Source organism: Phoenix dactylifera, chromosome 2 (genome assembly GCF_009389715.1).
Source record: "Phoenix dactylifera cultivar Barhee BC4 chromosome 2, palm_55x_up_171113_PBpolish2nd_filt_p, whole genome shotgun sequence".
Classification (NCBI taxonomy): Eukaryota; Viridiplantae; Streptophyta; class Magnoliopsida; order Arecales; family Arecaceae; genus Phoenix; species Phoenix dactylifera.
Genome location: NC_052393.1, coordinates 16,088,174 through 16,109,028, shown reverse-complemented (window position 1 = coordinate 16,109,028; position 20,855 = coordinate 16,088,174). Strand labels below are relative to the sequence as shown.

The following is a 20,855-nucleotide window of genomic DNA, read 5'->3' as shown; positions in this document are numbered from 1 at the left end:
GATGTGTTAACGTTGTAGCTCCTCAAAAAGTTTTAGGTAGCATTTATGACGACGGAACCATTTTTCACGCCTATGGCTACAAATGATCAATCCGTGTAAGTGGTAAAGCTACATTATTTGTTGATAGGATAATTCTTAATCTACCTTCTTATATTAGAAGATTATCTAACATTATGTACAGCTATGGTCAATCCCTAGGCTCAACTATTTATTCTGTATACAAGTGATTACAAGTTACGCTTTACATCCTACTGATCCTCAAGGCTATTTACTAGTGGATACAGCACATAGTACAGCCTACAAAAGATCTCCTTATCTGAAGAAAGCATTCGGTGGACAAGTGAGAGAGTTAACAATCTTGGTTCGGCTTTGGACCTGTTGAGTGGGCCGGATCTGAAGACATGCAGTGAGCACCCTAGGAGAGGGGTGCACATCGCGAACCCTCTCCCTTTCTGAATAAGGGCTGCATATTTTGTGCGAAAGAAGGATTCTCATTCAATCCATCATTGGATTATGTAATGACCGTTTTAAGATCCATGCGGGCGGATGAATTGAAGAATTTGGAGTACTTTGAGATCATGCAGAGCACAATTTAATGGCCGATCTTGTGAAAGAAGTTCAATCATTCTTTTGTGCGAATACAACCCGAATCCTTTTTCTGCAACCCTCCTCATGCTACAACTTCTATCTACAGCCAATTTGATGGAGTAGATAGCAACTACCCTTCCTCTCTTGAGTGAGTCGTAATATTGTCAGCGCTAGGAACCACAGCCGTCATCACCATCTTCTCCTCCACCCCCTTTTTGAGATTTCTTTGTTCATGGCCGCAACCATGCCACAATTGATTGCATCTTTGGATGCCCACAACCTCTCCGACTCTCTCCCCTCTCGTCTGCACCAACCACCCATTGCTGATGCTAGCGAAGGAAAAGTATCTCTTTTTCGCTCTCCCTTGTTTTGTATTCTAGTCCTTGTTTTGAGATTGAGGCCCTTTCCCTCTCTGAAGATCTCCCCTTGATGCCCTGCGGCCAATGTTGGAGCTCGGCTGCTGACAAACGAGCTAAGGCTTGGCCAACACCAAGCCCCCACCTTTGGCCATTATCTCCTCTACCTCTTCCTCTCTTCTTTTCTCCTCCTCTTCTTCTCCAGCCACCAAGTAACTAACTAAATGAGCCTCAGATAGAGAGCTTCCTTTTCTCATGATTCAGGCCTCCCAATAGAATTCAGACCAGCCCACTCCAAAACCACTTCTGAATATCTATGAATATACATTTAACCCAACTTGTAATTTTATCATTTTGCTGGTGGTACTAACTTAACCCACAAATTTCATAGAACTTTTAACCCAAACATCCCAACAAGCCTTGGCTTGTAAATTTATCCGGAACACCAACAACAAAAAAAAAGGAAAAAAAAAAGACCTGAGATATGTGGATGACAGTGCCTGTAATGAGTGATGCTTTGCAACTGATTGTGATATGACAAGGTAGACCTTATATGAATTAGTGGCAAAAGATTCATAAACAAAGCACAACAAACAAATATTTGGCAAAAGATTCATAAACAAAGCACAACAAACAAATATTATGCAACTTTCTGATCAATGCTAGAATTGTCCATGGCCTGTGATGAAATATCAGGAAAATGCTGGAAATTGGCATGTCCACCTACTTGACAGAAATATGCCACATCTCATGCCCCGTCTGTCTCACATAGCCCTGTTCCCCAAAAGCAACAAACTACAACAAATCCCATGCTGCAACGTGGTGCTCAACCTACTCACAAGCAAGCCAGCATGCAAATCTCATTTCATAAACATCCACCTCATGAACAGTTGAACGTTCAGATTACAATATCCAAAACTACAAGCAACTTCAAATGTTTAAATGGAGCATTATTTATTACTTAAAGTCTTGCTATTTACAGGTAAAGTTGTCGAAGAAATTTTCAAGCAAAAGCAGGATAAAATTTAAACCTTGGTTCATGCGCTGCTGCACCATGTGAGCTCATCCTTCAGCACATGCTCCCATTCTGATGATGGGCTACCCGACCCTTCTGTAACATTTTGTTTCCACTGCTGATCAGGCATGACTAGGTCATTTGCTCTGCATACAGGAGATTCTCTGGCCATTGACTCTGAATTGTTGTTTAGATACAGTTCATTTTCATCATTGGAATTTGCACAAAGATGCTGAATGTTGGAACTGCTATTTAGTAAACAACTTCTTTTGCTGGGTTCATCTTCAGCATACAGCTGTTCGTTCTTCTGCATGAAGCTCAAGTCAGCAAGCTTCGTTGGCATGAAGCTCTCTGACTTCTCCCTAGCATTATTTTCACCACTTGAATTGCACATGGCATCTTTTCTTCCCAAGCAACCTTCAACATCTACAGAGTCAAGAAGCTTTGGATGCTCTCCCAAGTTGTCAGAGTTTACATTGTCAATCCGTCCTCTTAGAATACTGAGTCTAGCCATAACAGAGGAATCAACCTCATCTGTCCTGTTTGTCCTTACCTCACGAGGCTTCCAACAACTGATAGGTTCATCAGGATTATATGACTGTTGATTCTGCTGAAAAAAAGCCAAATCAGCAAACTTTGCTGGCAGGTTCTTCACTCCAGCAGTATTTTCACTGTCTAAATTAATGCTGCCCACAGTCTCTTTTGTTTCCAAGCAGCCTCCAGGATCCACAGAGTCCAGTTTTTCTGGATACTCCTCTGCACTAAGAGAGTTTGAAATATCTCCTCGTCCCTGTAGAACTCTGAGTCTTGCCACAACAGAGGAATCAACCTCGTCTGTCTTGTTTGTGTTTACTTCATGAGGTTTCAAGTAACTGCTAGGTTCGTCAGGAGTACATGATTGTTCGTTCCGCTGACTAAATTCCAAATCAGCAAGCTTCGCTGGCAGGTAATTCAGTCCAGCAGCATTTTCAATATCTAAATGAGGGCTGCATACAGCATCTTTTGTTCCCACACAACCTCCAACATTTGTGGAGTTCAAAAACTTTGGATGCTTGTCTACACTACTAAATTTAACATTATAAGAGCAACTTTTTAGAGCTTGGAACCTAGGCCAAACAGAGGCATCAAGTTCATCTGCCCAGTTTGTTTTGACTTCATGAGGTTTCATAGTACCATGTTTGCCTCCATAAGCCTGCTGCGTTGAAGTATTGCACAAGTTCTCTTCAGCTTTGTATCTTGGTTCATCATTCCCATTAACGTAGTTCACCGAATTCAAACTTCTTAGTCTAGTCAACTGTGAAAGCTTCCGTTCCATATCCGATGAATCATAAGAATTTGCTGCAACGAGACAAAATTGTCAGATATCAAACACAGAACTCCAATAAATGGCCAATAAGTCTTCAGTTAAAATCAAAATTTTAACCTCTTTGGTGGCACTTGTCATTTTCCATCTCAAGCTTCATGCGCGCAAGTTCATACTTCATTGAACACAGAGCAACTTCTGTCTCAATCCACAGATTCTTGTACAACAGAGTCTGAGGGTCCTCTTCCTGGTCAAAACCTCTCTTTGAAACCTTATGTAAGGCCTGCAGATAACAAACAGGCATGCATGATACATGCTGATGGGAAGAAAAGAGTTTACACAGATAATGGTGCCATCTTGAGTTCAAGCAGTACCTGGGCCATGCGCGTCCTGCAATCTGTATCAAATCCTACAGAACAAACATTGTTGACCTTATCATTGTCCACATCAAGCCCACTACAGGGCATCCTATGCTTCATGCCTTTGGCACCTTTATTGTTGCTCGTTTTTAGATCATCACCAATCTTTTGAACATCCACTTCAGATGGAGAAGCCTCAATCCCAAAAACATTAGAAGTTTCCTTTGTAACGTCCTGAAAACAGTCATTATATGGAGGCAAAATTCATCGAATGGATTTGATGAACATAACCATGCGACAAGAACATAATTCTGAAGCATTAAATAAAGCACAGAAAATTTATACCGAATATAAGAACCTTTTTGACTACATAATTCTTAAGGAAATCTGTAATGAAAATTTTCAGCAAAAGACAATAATTTAAAAGATTAACCATGATGAGGAAAGAAAAGTAGAGTTGAACAATATACAGCAGACAATAAAGTCAAACCTCTGTTTGGTTGTTGGAAGATATGGATGTGGTGTTACACCTCTTGTGCTTTAATTTTCCCTCGCATGTAAAAAAAATGAGGAAAAACAAAAAACAAGACGGAACTAGGAGATATAAAATGAGAATTATAAAATTGGTTCCATTTACATACATGGACATATGAGGAATGCTTTGCTAGGTAGAAAGCATTCAACAGTGCAACCAAGTTCTCTGATGTAAAAGCACAATTAGATCGAGCATGCAGTATATATAGATCGTGAACATTATCATCAACATCCATGAAGATCTTGCATGCCAAACTCATTAGAAAGAAAGACATTGATTCTAATAGGGCTAAAAGCGGGTCAGCTTATATCCAACCATATCCATTTCCATATCCGATTCGGTTCAGATTCATATATTGTTTGTTTCTTTTTTTTGGTCCAATTGGATTCAGATACGGATCCGAATAATCAGCTCTAAAACTCTTGGATACGGATATGGATGCGGATACACCTAATTTTTTTGAATTTGGATCTGGATATCCATATAACAAAGAAAACAATTAAGTGATGAACCAAATCTAAATTAAAAGAAATCCGGAAATCCAATATCTGTCACTTAAGTAGTACCCGAATATGGAATATCCGATTCGAATAAAATCCTTCAAATCACCCTGTACGCTTGAAAGGCTCAAACCTCTCATTCGTCTGTTTTGTCCCACTTTTCTTTTCGTCGTCTTCAAGCAACTAGAGTTTCGAAGATCCCGTGCACCTCCTAGTTTCCACCTGATGATTGCAATCAGTGACGGCCGTGAGATGCCTTGGAAGTACCATAAATCCCGTCTACTTTGGTGATAAACAACCTTAAACGGTATATCCTTTATGAAATTGTTAATTTTTATTATTGATGAATGCTTGTTAAAATTATTTTTTTTAAGTGATTTTTTTTTATGATCATATCTTTATTGTTAGTTTTCTTCATTGAATCTTGCCCAAATTTGATTAATATCCAAAAAAGTATCCGATTTATATCCATATTTGGATAAAAAATATGGATATGTTTAATATCCGATTCGTATTCGTATCTATATCCATTTATAACAAATATGGATATACTTAATATTCAATTCATATCTATATCCGTTTAGAACATATATGGATATTAATTTTAATATCTGTTAATATCTGTATCCGTATTTATTGAAAAATATGGATACAAATATGGATATATCAATATCCGATCCGTATCTGATACGTTTTCAGCCCCTAGATTCTCACAAATAGAAATTAAATAGTTGAGATGAAAGGGCACCATCTTATTCTAAAGACATTTTCACATCAATCTGCAAAAAAAAATTCACCTTTTAGACAGCTAACAAAGGTATGTTTGCATTTGATTATATTAATCATGGTAAGCTCTCCATGTTTTGCTATTCACAAGATGTCCTTATAAACAAAAACTTGCCGTAATTAAACCCCAGTTGTAATGTTTCACTACTGTAAATGGATCTAGATTGGATATCTTTCTTCGTTTTTTTTTTTGGGGTTAAAAAGGATATCTTTTTTGATAATAAGGATATCCTTTTGCAAATTATGGCATGGAGAGAAGAAATGACTTGGATGTGTTATCTCCCAGTAATGGTGCAGCTGAGGCTACTGCATGTCTATTACCTTTCATTGCTGCAGCCACCACAATGGTATTGACACTAAGCTTAGCAGGAACCAAATCACTTGCGGCCTACTGCCCTTCCATCATGACCACCACCCATCCAAAGCAAGACCTTCACTATCGCCACCCATCATCAACTATCACCAGTATCACCATTTCCCTATTTCAGCACACATATCAAACATCTGCAACTCCAGACGAGCTCTGTAAAGGGGGATGAGACAACTAGGCTGATATGGAGGACCAACTTGGTCTCCAACCCACATCTTGGCCTCACCGATATAGAATCAAAATATCATGCACAACTGATCGAAGGACTTTGCTTAGAGAGTTGAAAGCAACATCAATGACGTAAGTGTCACCTTTAATGCCCATCTAGCAAGCTCAAGGTCAAGTTCGTGAAACATGAAGGAACATGAGACCAAGTTACAGAAACCAAGTGCCAAGGTCACAGGCTATGGAAGCCTAGGAAAGACCACTAACTCTTATGGAGAAGGTAGTGGCCTTCCAAAGTCTCAGAATAATGAAACACCCAAGAACTGGATCCTAGAATTAATGAGCTCCTATACAGAACAGCCAACAAAGTTGAGAATCTCATCATGGATGCAATGCTTGGAGCTATTATATCAAGATAGAGATAGGTGTTTGATCCACTAGTTTGGGGAAGATGTAGCAGAAAATATAGCCCAATTGGTTAAAACGTATGACCAAGAAGATTCAAAAGGATTGGCTCTTCTCCTTGGATGGCATGCAAACATGAGTGACTCAAAAGTTGCAAAGTTATGTGACCTACAAGTTGAACATTGTCATGGCTATGGTCCAGAGGTAAATTTGATCCTCTACTTCCCAAACACCAATATTATACATAAGAACAGCTAAGAAGAGCAAAAAAGCTGGTCACTAAAAAGGATTTTGTGAAGACCAAAGTAAGGATAAGTCATCACTTACCGTGTCTTTACCAAGTCCAAACTGAGTGCACAGGCATGGAGGACCCCAAGATAGGTGCATTTTGGCTGCTCAACATCATGAAGTAGCAAACATGTACCAGAATGCCTCTTACGAAGTCATGCACTTTTTCTTATGAGAAATAAGGAGAATGTACAGCTAAATTATTATAAGGCACCGGTAAGGAAACGTGTTCATCTTCAGAGGACGTAGAAAGTGGAAGGAAAGGCTTTAGCAACATAGACTGAAGTTGTAAGAGAAGATTCGAAACAGCTTAAAATAACATCAAAAACAGCTTTTGATATGAAATATTGGCAAATTTGAATTCTTAAAGCTGACCCCCAATAGTTGGACAAGTCTTAATGGTCATGGTAGTGGTTTGCAATCATAAGATTGAATGTGGAGAATTGCATGGGCAGGATGACACTGATTAATTATGCATAATGGCAATACAATGCTATATTCCAGAAAAGATCACCCGAGGACACAATGTATGTCTTCTACAGTTTACACTTTCCTTGTATTAACTGCCCACTCCCACATGGACAGAGCCAATGGTATAAGAAAAAAAGTTGGTTGTGGAACATGCACACCCTCATGCACCAATGACCAAAAAAGCATCATCCATCATAAAGTGACCTCCAGAAGAGAATCAACTAGAAGAAGTGCCACTGCAGATTGCTATTCCATCAAATTAATTAATAAATTCAAGGTTATCCTCAAAATGCATTTCCTTATCTTGATAAAGTAGCTCCCATTCAATAATTGGTAACTATGCACATCATGGAGAAGTTACCATTAACACAAATTGATGGTGTGTGAAAAGGCTAATGAGGATCATTCAAACTCACATCTAAGGAAGGGCCTCAAGAAAGGAGAAATCACATATATAGCTATGCCTAATCAAATTGAATAGCTTATGGAGGAAGATCTAAAAACAGGGGCATTCTTAAATAGTTCAAGGATGCCATGCTGGCAAAGTTGGAGCTAGATGCAAATCGCTCAACCTAGCACTTAGTGACTCCTGAAACCTCTTACATGTAGCATTCATGCATCCAGCAAAAACCGAGTTAGGTCCATGTACACCAAATAATCAATAAAGCTGCCAAAAAAAGGATATTTAGTTCTACATAGCTCTTTGATTAGATGCTTCTTTTTCAAGCTCAATCTAAGTTGAGATAATCTTGAGCGGAGACTGTGAAATGCTCAAGTCAAAATGCATGCAAGGTTCAGGATTTTGTGATCGTGTGATTCTAGGTAGCTTTGACTTCATCTACAAACTCATGTACAAGCTCTTTTGACCCCGTATGGCAAATAAAAGGGCATATTCAATATCTAATCATGTTTAGACAATGATAGAGAATCCAAAACTACAGCAAGAGGGAGAAGTGTTTCCTACAAATTGTCATGTCGAATTGGGCAATGATTTGGAATGACAAGGTCTAGTCATTTAGTGGAAAGCTCCTTCAAAGGTGACTAAGCCAATGTCTTTTCCAGGACTTGTTAACTAATATGGATTGTTCATCAAGCTTTCGGCCTTGACCCCAACAAGGTGCAAGACACAAGTGGAAGGAGAAAGTTTGGAACTAAAGAAGGCCATGATAGAGAAGATAACATTGAGGTTGTTGGAACACACAATCTGGAGCTGTGAACAAGCAGATCTAGCTTTACCGCAGTTGGATTATTTGTGCACGATAGGCAACCCATGGGACTACAAGTTCCAGAAGCTAAATACAAATGAGAAACTTTGAGATAAGGAGATGTTACAGTGTGTCATCTACAAGAATTGAGCGACTACCTACTCATCCTCAGATTAAACTGTTGCTGAAATCTATTTCCATACTTGACAGGATAACTAGCACCACTAAACAAATGTACTGATAGTGAACCTTTATAACAGTGCCATTAGTTTAAACCGTGATATGCTGAACCGGCCGGTACAGGCCGGTTCAGCCCGTACCGAACCGGTTCGGTTTGGCTCTGAAAAACAGTTCTGGCCCCAAAAGGGCCGGAACCAAGCGGTAAATCCATTGCACCGGTGCGAACCGGACCGCGCTAAGCCTTTAATGCCACAAAGTAGCATTTAAGCCACTCTGTGGCATCTAACGCGTGCGCGCGCCCGCGGACTCTTTTTTTTTTTCCTTCCGTGCCCCACTGTTTATCGGTTCGATACCGGTTCAAACCGGCAGAGCGACCGGTACCGGTACGGCGTATCTAGGTTTAAACCACATCTTCATATTTTTATCTCAATGCTATTAGAAAAATCATTCCCACCAACTTATTCTCTCATTTTATGAGCATTGGATCTCAATCTTGATCAAGAAAGTTTAGCATATAGTCATAGACACATATATTTATGATAATTGAAGCACAAACATTTTTGGTTACTTAACTAGCTTGATTATTTATTGTTATACTCTGAATTGATTATTTTAACAAAGAGCACTTGTTGAAACATGTTCATCAACATGCTTGAAATCACTCACTCTAAAAGTCAAGCATAGGTATCAGTGCCTTATGCAGCCTTGAATCCATTCTAAAGACTGGTCCTCTAATATCAAGTAAATTTTCCAAATGAAGATCTCAAAAGGAGACAACTACATCTAATACCTGCTGGTTATGTTAAGAGCCAAAGAAACAAACTCATACACAACATCCAGCTAATGTAGTGAACTGCATACATAGAGCCATAAAGATAATAAAAATTTACTTATGAAACTATGATAAGCTATGATAATAACAAAATTAATAAGACAATTAATACCTTCCCGTTCTTGACAAGGCAAGCTTTGAGATTGTCAATTACTTGATGCAGAAGTTCATGGTCATGCTCTTTCAATTCGTTGACCTTTCTGTCGTAATGAGAGAAGAGCACTTCCGATAAACCATGCATAGCCTTAACAATAGGTTCAGGATCTTCTCCTGGGGGGGGACATATGCCAGAAGGATCAGATGAACCTAGTAGTTCAACAGTTTTACTAGGAATGGCAACTTCAGAAGAAGATAATTTCACGATGTGATCTCTAGAACAAGAACTAAAATCAGATGAGCCATCTTGGCCTGCAGCCTTAACATTCATCTCAGGATTTGCCATTCCACTGACCACTGTGTTATGATAGGCAGAAGAAACACCCTCTTCTCCACCTAATTGTTTCAAGGCATGATCCTTCAGTCCAGAATCTGTATTTAGAACTTTTGTAGCTTCATTATTCTTTTCTTCAAGAATGTGTCCTACTTGGCTGCTATTCTCAAAGCCAACCTCTGCACAACCTGAACATTCTCCTTTAGCATCTTCAAATTTTTGATGCATACATCGCAAACTAACCAAAGAGGGTTCTCTTGGATAGGATAAAGAAGAATCTTTCTGGTTCTCCCTGCAAACGGAACTTACAACATGTTCTGAAGATGGAGTTCCTGCATATTTGGCACTGACTAGAAGATGCTTTTGACCTTGATCCAAATCATTGTGGCCTTTTAATTCCTTTACTACAGGACAACCATCTGCTTTGTCTCCAATGCCAAATGGATATTGACGAGAAGATGGAGCTCCTTTCCAACATGGTGAATCCACAGCAAGGCTGTGCTGATCAAGTGGGTCTGAAGAAATTTGCATGGAATTATCAGGTTCAACAGAAGCACTAGCAGAGGCAGAAGAATTTGTGAGGCTCAACCGTGTATTTCTTAACCCACATTTTGCCTCTGAGTAACACTCCATAAGATTCCCAATTAGTGGATCATGGCCTGCAGGAAAATCATTTTTCATTGGAGAAGAAATTACAGAAGCACCAAATTTTCTTTTCATATTTCCAGCAGCAATGCTCCACTCCTTGTTACCGTCTTCACTAATTTGACCGACCGTAGGCTCCTTCTGCTCACTTGCAATATAGTCAAAATAATCAAGATTAATTCTATATGGATTCGCATGTTGAATAGTCAAATATCCATTTGCTGGCATAACAGAATCCATTGATGAAATGGTTCTTTCAGTTGACAGATCATATACTGAGGTCGAGGCAGAACATGCTGTAGCTGGATTGTAGAACATTGGATTGGTTGAACATGAAGCAGGTTGTGCAGTATAGTTATTGGTTGAGTTTAAATTAAAGGTATCGTGTGCTTTCATAATAGATGTTGACTCTTGTGACCGAGAATAAGACAATCTGTCAAATAATGCACTTGGATCAAGAGGTGAAGTTCCAGACTGATCAAAAGGCGCTCTTGGGTTATCCTTATAAACTGCTGGGTACTTATCACCTAGCCATCCAGAGCTTTCTGGTCCAAACTGAAAATTTCTTGCAAAGGAGGCAGCATTATTTCCCTGAACAAGTGAAGCATCTTCACGTATCATTAAACCTTCAGCAGCACCTCCTGCAAGATGGCATCAGCAGATATCAGAAAAAACATGAAGCATTGACAATACCACATATGAATATTATTGGTACTCAAGTATAGAATAGAATTACTGGAAACTGCTGGGTACTTATCACCTAGCCATCCAGAGCTTTCTGGTCCAAACTGAAAATTTCTTGCAAAGGAGGTAGCATTATTTCCCTGAACAAGTGAAGCATCTTCACATGTCATTAAACCTTCAGCAGCACCTCCTGCAAGATGGCATCGGCAGATACCAGAAAAAACATGAAGCATTGACAATACCGCATATGAATATTATTGGTACTTAAGTATACAATAGAATTACTGAAATGTAATGAAGGCAATTTTTAATGGTTCGACAAAACTATCACAAGAAACCATGATCTACTAGAAGTCTTTTTACTTTCTAGAATGCCACCTCCTGATTATGCAAGAGTATCAGACTAAGTTTAAACAAAAAAGTTAATCATGTACTCCACTAATGGAGGATAAGAATTTTCTGGTCAGCATTGTACAAATATATGCAAAGTTCGTTGTCTCGATACTAAATCCAGTACCAATGCCATCATGGTACAATATCAGTATTACCCAGTACGGGGGTCGATTCAATGTACCGACACTCAGTACGTCCCATAATGTGTACTGATTCCATACCGGTACAATACAATACGGTCGGTACACAATGGTACCAATTGGTATTGCAGACCATGGGTAGATGTAAAATGCATGCAAAAATAGAAAAAAAAAGAAATAATTCCTCATATCCACATCAAAGCATCAGCAATTACCATCCGTCAAACAATATACCCAGTACAGGGGTCGATTCAACTTGCCGACACTTTATACGTCCCATGATGTGTACCAATTCAATATCAGTATAATACAGCAAAATTGGTACACAAAATACCAACCGGTATGGCATACCATGGGAAGGTGTTAAGTGCATGCAAGAATAAGAAAAAAGGAACAATTCCTCATATCAACATCAAAGCAGCAGCAATTACCATTCGTCAAACAATTCGATTAGCAGGAATTCGAAATTCCTGTTAATGGAGAATTTGATGGAACCTAACAAAATACATGAGATGTAATGTCAGCAGGTTTTTATAAAGTTATGATAGTTGGCCATAATGTAAAAAGTTCCATTTACAGCAGGTTTTTGGCATGTTTCATTGGCCATCCCATGTATTTCAGCCCATATATTTGTCTGATGTCCGTAGTAAGTAGCTCATATATTGCCAAGCCGCTAGTTTATTCTTGCATGTCTCTCTTTTCTATAAGCAGGTAACTTATTTTATTAGTAACAAGATGGCTAGGCCCCATTTATTGCCAATCTTCTTTTCCTTGTCTTGTCCTCTTGACTCTTCTTCTGTCTAATTGTTCTTTCATCTTCTTCATTTTTTTTGGGACTCAATTCTAAATGTGCCAAATACTACAATCCAAAAAGGCAGCAAGGTATAAATAAGATCACTCATTTTTTTGTTAGGGGACTGCAGTAACATGCTACACAAGCTTCACCTATTACATGGTATTGAAGTACTATAAGCATTCACATCTTATCCTTTTCTTTTCTAAATACATTTTCATCTCATTGAGAAAATACAAGCATGAATTTGATCCAAAACCACTTGCCCATCATTTTTCTTTTTCTTCTGTTCATAGTCTACTTGGTTATATTATAGACCTTATATTTTAAAAATGTTCATATACTGGATACAGAAAACTGCCATAAAGGGGATAACCATTCATTAAACCCAGAAGCATGAGTTTTGAAATTTGCCGTAATAAGGCCAGAGATGTTATTGTTTATATGTTTGCCAAACACTATAAAGTCATCTTATCTTGTTGCTAGGTCACCACCAACGGTTCTTACATCGTATTGGTATTTAAAAGGCGTGGTACTTGGCATACGGGCAATGACTACAATGATCTAAACAAAATTAGTATTAAGAAAGCATATCCACTCCCTTCCATTGATGGCTTGCTTCATCAATTGAAGCAAACTACTTTAGTAAATTTGATTTCAAATCTTGTTATTGGGCAAGGATATCTGAAAATTTGTTTTTAAGACAATATATGGGTTATAAGCATGGTCTGCCGAACCGCCCGGTTCGAGCAATGCCGAGCCGACCCAGTGCAAAACCGGATCGGTTCCCTCTTTTTTTGGTTCCAGCCCCGAACCAGCCAAAACCGGTACCGAAATGGCCAAAACCAGTCCCAAACAAACCAAAAAGGGTCCAAATTGGCCAGAACCGATGCAAACTGGCCAGTTCCGTTCAAACTTGGTGTGAATCGGCTGGTTCCATTCAAACTCGGAGCGAACCGGCCGGTTCCATTCAAACTCGATGCGAGCCAGCCAGTTCGCACCGAGTCGACCCGGTTCTAAACCGAGCCCCCTCTTTTGACTTGTCTGAGGTAATATTTGTTGTTGGAAAGGCTTGAAAAGGCCTTCCCGACAACAATTGAAAGCAAGAGAGAGGTTTTCGCTGCTCTCCCTTTCCAACAACTCAAAAATCACACCAATTCAGTAGTTCAAAAGGAATATCTAAGCCTAAATAAGATGTGCTTCCTCTCTCCTAGCTCATTCCCTCATTTTTTTGGAGGCTTGAAAACATAGCTCAAAAATTACAAAATAAGAAAAGATCATGCCAAAATTTTTTATTTGGGCTTGATTTTATTATATGTTGTAGATTTATGGATGATCTACACGATGACATAATTTTTTTTATATTTCTGATTATATATAATTTTTAAAAATTAAAAATATTTTTTTGATTAAAAAATAAATTAAATAAAAAAATATAAAATTAAAAACGTATTTAAGGGCATGCAAGCTGCCTCCATTAAAATTTGATATCTATTCATTCAAGTTTTGATGCGATCATGCACACAATGGCCCAAGCCTAAATTTGAAAAAAAATAAAAAATAAGTAGTCTTTGATGCATGCCCAAAGGCTTAGAAAAATAAAAATAGCATCCATTCATGGATTCTACATAGATCTGAGCTAAAAATAATTTTTTAAAATATTAATATTTAAAAATTATTTTAAATTCCAAAAATAATTAAAAATATATAAATAATATCAAAAATTATAAAAAAATAGTAGTGTGTATTACATAATTCAGACGTAATTTCTAAGGTAGAAATCATATTTTTTTGAATTTATAATATTTACACATATTTTAAAATTTAAAAATATTAAAAATATATAAATAAATAAAACATAAAAAATTAGTATTATGTATTAGATAAATCAGATGTATTTTTTGCAATAAAAAAAATTATCTTCGTCGTAATGAAATTTTTTTAGATTTAAATAATTGATAAACCGAGGTACTTGATAAACCTGTAGGAATGGAGCTATCAAGAAAAAAGGTTAGAGCTTGAGATTGGCTGGGATGATAGACAAGTGCTCTTGGGTCAGTTATCGGAAGTGCAACTGGTACAATACAAAGTTCAAGAAAAGAGTAACTAGATTGAAACAATACTTAGCTGATGGTAACCCCAATCTATCTATATGCCGACAATGCCCACAGGAGGTTCGGCAACTGATAAAAATGCACTTCGTTGATTCTAGAGCAACGAATAAGAGAATTTTTAAGAAGAAGATGGAAGTGGACCGCCAAGAAGAGGCATTTGTTCCAGATGACAAGGAGGCATAGATTCAGGCTATTATGCAGGCAAGCCTAAATGATCAGTAGCAACAGGATGAGGTGGCGGGCATGGCTCGATTTGGGCTCTCATACTACGAGTCAGGCTCCAATTCTGCGAGCAACAGGGCAGATGCAGAGTTCAGAAGAACCTCCTCAATCAGGAAGGCCATCAACAGAGCTGGTTGGATTGCATCTATGCTTGGGGTTTATGGTAGTAAAAAAATGTCATACAGAGAGATTCCACCGGGAGCAGCAAAGGAGTGAAGGACAGGAGACCACCGTTTATAAAATACAGCCGCTGGATGGTCTTCGATTCACCGGTGAATTCCAGTTTACACATGTTATACAGGATAGGAGCCACAGTGCACGATCTGATAGAGCCCGCGAGAATATAATTGCATATAGAAGATTGGCTCCTCGAGGTCATTCGGCAGGACACGATGCAGCTGCAGATGATCCCACACGTGGAGTAAGATCCATAGACGTATTAAGTTTCGAGTCATATACTGAATCCTATTGCCTACAGCCACATGCAATCGACCCATACGGATACATATATGGATATGGTGTGTCTAAGGCATCTTCTGGTGGCTACTATTCTATGCAGCATGGAGCATCTTACGTGTCAGATTTTACTGCCGGCATATTTGGATGGGTCCCTCCACAGCCGTATTATCATCTAGAGGACACCTCTCAGAGCTAGAGCTTAAGCGAGAGATCCGAAGCACTTATAACCCGGTACGTGTTTCTTATGTAATGAGCGTATAAGACTAAAACGCCGCTTGATTAAAAGGGTGGGTTGATGTGCCTCCTAACTATACTGATGATCCGGATATCTACGAAAGGCATCGCCACTCGATCCGATTTTAAACATCGGTATGTATGTTGTACTTTAAATATACATATATAATTAATTAAATTATTTTATAATTTTTACGTCACTACTTGATTTCAAGATATTTTATATTGTTCCTTGTAGCATGCAATATCACACTAATCATTTTATGATTTATATCATTTTAAAACAATAAGATACATCATTTAGATTAAACCGAGATGATAAAAACATCAAAAAACATCAAAAAATATTAAAAAATATCAATTTAAACTTAAAATTATTGACAAGGTTCAAAAAGAGTGCCAATTAAAAATTCTTGAAAACTCCAAAAAAATAGGCATGCCGGTATGAACCGGCATGCCCTATCATACCAGCACGCCCTACTCGTATCGACACACGGTACGGTACCGATCTGTACCGGCCGATACGGATCCCAGTACTGGTTTGGTGGACCTTGGTTATAAGAATGGTTAATGATGCCTCTCGGCCTTAATAATGCACTTGCTACTTTTATGAGCTTAATGAATGTTGTTTTTCAGCTTGTTTGGGTAACTGTGTCAGTCCTTGATGATATCTCATTTTGCCATCATACATGGGAGGACATATCATTGGTAATGCAATGACTCTATATACTAGCCAAAACCACATAAGAGACTGGCTTAAAAAGCTTGACTGGTGCAACACAGTATCTCAGAGAGCTTATCAAGGACTACACTCAAATAGTTATTCTATTGATGAGATAATTACAAAAGGAAAATGACATTCTACTGGGGTAATAGAAGAGGAGGTATTCTAGTTATTGAAAACTAATGCCATATTTGATATCTTCAAGTCATTTTTTGGTTGACTTTTGAATTTCTTCTCTACTACAAAGAATTATATAATGTACTACATGCCGTTAAGAAATGAAGACACTATCTTTGGGAGCAAGGAAACCACTAATGCATACAAATCATGGTCCCTTATCTCAATCTAAGTTGCAACAGATACATCATTTCAGGTGAATGGGATTCTTTCAAGGATTCAATCTTCTGACCAAATACATGGAGGGCTCGTTTGGTTCGCGGGAAAAGGAGGAAAAGTGTGATCAACAAGAAAGTAATGAGATGTCTCTTGTTTGGTTAGAGTTTTCAAAGGAGAAAGATGGAAAAGTTGTATTCCTATGAGAATATGATTCCCATATTTCATAGAAAAGTCTTTCCCATAAGAAACATGGAAAAATTACTTTCCCATGAGCCGGAAATCATTCCATTTTTATTTTTTCCCAAAAAATCCCTTCAGCATTAAAGAGGCATTAAAGACCTAATTTTTATTAAGGGTATAGTAGAAATTACATATAACTTTTCCAGAAAATTGGATGGTCAACCAAACATAAGTATTCTGAAAATCTGTCACTTTTCCATAGTCAACCAAACATGCCAAAAGTACTTTTACAGGCATCCTCTTCCTAGGAATCTACTTCCCAGTAATCATATTCATAGGAGAGAAAATGCTTCCCGCGAACCAAACGAGCCTGAAGAAGACTAATGCATAATCAAGAGCAACAAGCATGTCGTCTCAATGGCCAAGGAATTGCACTTTTTTATTTATGATGGCCTTGGTTAGGATTGATTACTATCACCCATGCACCTAGGTGACCACCCATAAAACCTTTGCAGTTAGCCGAGTTACTAGTAAAGCTCTATTTAAACACAAGTTTAGGGCCTGTTTGGTACTGTTGTTGGCTTTTTTGCTTTTGTTTCTCTACAAATTATTGCAATTTCATGTGGAGATCAATGTGGAAAACAGAGTTCACTCCAGACTTTTGCTATTTCAATTTCCACTGTTCACTCATTTCTGGAAGCTAAAGATCTTTGCTTCCCAAAAACCATGAAGATTTATAGAAAATGATCAGAAAAAGCACAATGGTTTCATTGTATGGGGCCTGATCCAGCACACTTTTTTTCCTTAGGTGTTTGAAAACAACAACAGGTAACGGAAGCAGTACCAAGCGGGTCCTTATTTGTTATGTGCTTCAAAGCCATTTTGGCAAGATGCTTTTTGGTAGTAACTTGAAGATGGTGATATCAAGCAAACAAACAACCAGTTCGAGGAAGAGGATAACAATGACAGATAAAATTTGGACTGTAATATGGATGGCTGTAATATGGATGGAAAGTTGTGTATTCCAAAGGACAGCTATCTGAGGCTTATCAGGGAAGCTCATACATCTTTATTTGCAGGCATTTTGGTGTACATAAAATTCCAGCAAATTTGCAGAGATATGTCAATTGCAAACATGCAAAATGAAAAAAAACTCTAATTTAGATGCAGAATGATAAGAACTCTAATGTACAAGATTTTGCTTGGTGCAACATTAATAAGCTGAATAACTTCCAGCTTTAGGCTGTATGAGAAATTCTCTATTTCTACTAGGCCACCATGCCTATGCGGATTTTCTTGGTGATTTACCAGCTAGTTAGAAAGCTTACGATTGCATCCTTGCAGTCATGGTTGATATCATGATTCCTTGTAAACTTTATATGGCATTACAAAATCAGACTTGTTCTTCGTGCATTTTGGATTGTGCAAAGAATATCAGTAATGATTGTGATGCAGGGTGTTTAAGTAGATTTTGATCTGCATTAGGGAGTATGCTAGACAAAAAGATGAAGACATCTGCCGGTTTGTTATCCACAAACGAAAGGACAAACCTTAATAAGACCACTATTCGAGTGTTAGAGGGCATTGCCCACTGCGGCTAAAGAGATGAGACAAGAATTTGCCATATGCCAAGCATTTCTACAGCCAGGACGATTTACTAATCTACCAAACCATCCCTTGAGGGGTTTTGCAGGAAAAAAAAGGCACTTCATTGTCGTAAATTCAAAACTTTTAATAACAATCATCAAATAAATCCAACGTAGTGTGTTAAAGAGGTGAGAAACCTTTGTAGAATGCAGAGTCCCAGTAGCTAGAAGAGGGATCCATCCAAGACGAACTACGATCGAAACCCTTATCTTTTCCCATTTCCTCTCCAAGAAAGGGTCCACTCCAAGGGCCAGAATCCATTCCTCCGTACCTCTCAAGACCTGGCAAAGGTTTTAAGCTATCATCGATGGATACCGGAAAGCCACCGCCGACCGGAGCATAACTAGGGTAATACGTACTGGCGGATTCGAAGACACTATTGCTCGGTATAGAGCGGATGCCGGAGGTAAGGGAGGGCAAGCGGGAAGACGTGGCGGCGGAAGCGGCAGCAGAAGCGGGGGGCCAGTCGCCGGCGGCGGACATCGGCTGAGGGAAGACGGCGTAACAGCGATCGACCGTGAAAGGAGGAGCCAACGGCGATAGGATGGAGGAGCAGGAGGAAGAGGAAGGAAGCAGTGGCGGTGGTCCGCCGTCGACGCCGGCGGACGGCCCACCGTCGCCGAACTGGAACATCGGAAGTTAGGTGCGGAGAGCCCTAGCGAGGAGGGGGTAGGATCAAGATCTCGAGAATCCAAGGTCAAGAAGAGGAATGAGACGGAGGAAGGGAGGTGTGGTTTTTATTGGATTGAGGGAACCGTCTTGCACAGTTGCACTCTTATAAAATGGGTTATGTTGGGCCGTGAGGTAGGCTCGTTGATGGCCCGTTCATATTTTTGGGCATATTCGTTGGAATTCATTTTTCTTCCTTGGATTGTGCCGGACTTTGCTCGCCAAATAAATTATCTTCCAATCTGCCTGGATATTTCTTTGTTCATTATCTGAAAAATCAATGAATTATCCATGGTCATAGCAATCATCTCTCTCTCTCTCTCTCTCTCTATATATATATATATATGGGGATTGATAACTTACTTTCAGTTATGGTAGGTTATCAATCTACCCATTTTTACCCTTACTTTTTATAACTCTTGAAGGTATTTTATGTGTTTTAACAACCTCACATTAACTCATCCTTTTAACCCCACAATTAATGTTCTATCCCTCTCTCTCTCTCTCTCTCTCTCTCTCTCTCTCACACACACACACACACACACACATATATATATATATATATATGTATGTATATATATATATATATACATACATACATACATATAGATGTATATACATATAGATGTAGGTATATATAAGTACGTATATGCATAGATATATCTGTATGTATGTATGTATATGTACGTATGTGTGTGTATATATATGTATGTATATGTATGTATGTATGTATGTATGTATATATGTATGTATGTATATATATGTATGTATGTATGTATGTGTGTGTGTGTATATATATATGAATGTATGTATGTATATATATACATACATATGTATGTATGTATATATATATATACATATGTATGTATGTATGTGTATCTATATATATGTATGTCTGTATGTATATATATATATATGTATGTATGTACGTACATACATACACACACACACACATATATATATATATATATATAATGGAGAGAGAAAGAAAGAGAGGGAGAGAGTATTAATTTGGGGGTTGAAAGGGTGAGTTAATGTAGGATTGTAAAAGATATAAAATATCTTTAAGAGTCATAAAAAGTAGGATTTTTTACATGAATATCCTTCTAAATATCGGATTTTGCATGAATACTCTTCCAAAATTGATATTGCATGTATACCCTCGTAAAACTCTGTTATTGTACAAATGATCTTAATATAACGGTTGTTCTAACGGTATTAAGAAAAATCATATTTATATTAATTAAAAATAAAATAAAATTTTAAAATTACGCTATTGTCCTTATCTTTTTCTCCTGCTATCGGGATCGCGATCTATTTGCATGTCTACCCATTAAGGGTATTTTAGTCATTTTAATTTGAAACCGTTATTTTTTTAACGTTCTTGGATAGCATGTATACATATGCAAAAACACAAATAAAAAGAGGATAGAATGGCAAAACAAGTGTTTTACGAGGATATACATGCAAATATCAATTTTAAAAGGGTATTAATGCAAAATTCAATATTTAGCAGGGTATTCATATAAAAAGTCCTAAAAAGTAAGGATATTTTTTATCTTAGAAAAAATGGATAGATTGATAACCTACCATAACAGAAAATTGGTTATCAATCCTATATATATGTGTGTGTGTGTGTGTATGTATGTATGTATGTGTGTGTGTGTGTGTGAAGATTGGTTCAAATGTAAAAAATATTTGATTAGGGTATATATTTTATGTAACTATATTAAAGGAAATCTTTTTTTTCTCTAAGATTGGATCCTCTCTAGTTCATGTTTCATTCTAGTAAGAACAATTCTCCAAGGCACTTGTAATATACCTAAA

The 20,855-nt window shown here is 38.0% G+C and overlaps 1 protein-coding gene across 4 annotated transcripts; it reads right to left on the bottom strand.

The window, feature by feature from the left end:
* Positions 1–1,776: 1,776 nt before the first annotated feature.
* Positions 1,777–19,092, bottom strand: LOC103720380. 4 transcript variants are annotated; one of them, XM_008810053.2, is made up of 7 exons: positions 18,719–19,092; positions 18,497–18,640; positions 11,170–11,307; positions 9,471–11,074; positions 3,637–3,855; positions 3,383–3,545; positions 1,777–3,297 (listed from the first exon to the last, which is right to left on the bottom strand). In XM_008810053.2, exons 1-7 carry the CDS (start codon positions 18,990–18,992, stop codon positions 1,982–1,984), a joined length of 3,858 nt encoding a protein of 1,285 aa, XP_008808275.1. In that variant the 5' UTR covers positions 18,993–19,092; the 3' UTR covers positions 1,777–1,981. The 4 variants fall into 4 exon arrangements, with proteins under 4 accessions (XP_008808275.1, XP_008808276.1, XP_008808273.1 ...); XM_008810054.2 differs by having other exon boundaries at positions 11,194–11,307; XM_008810051.3 differs by having other exon boundaries at positions 18,497–19,092.
* Positions 19,093–20,855: the final 1,763 nt, after the last annotated feature.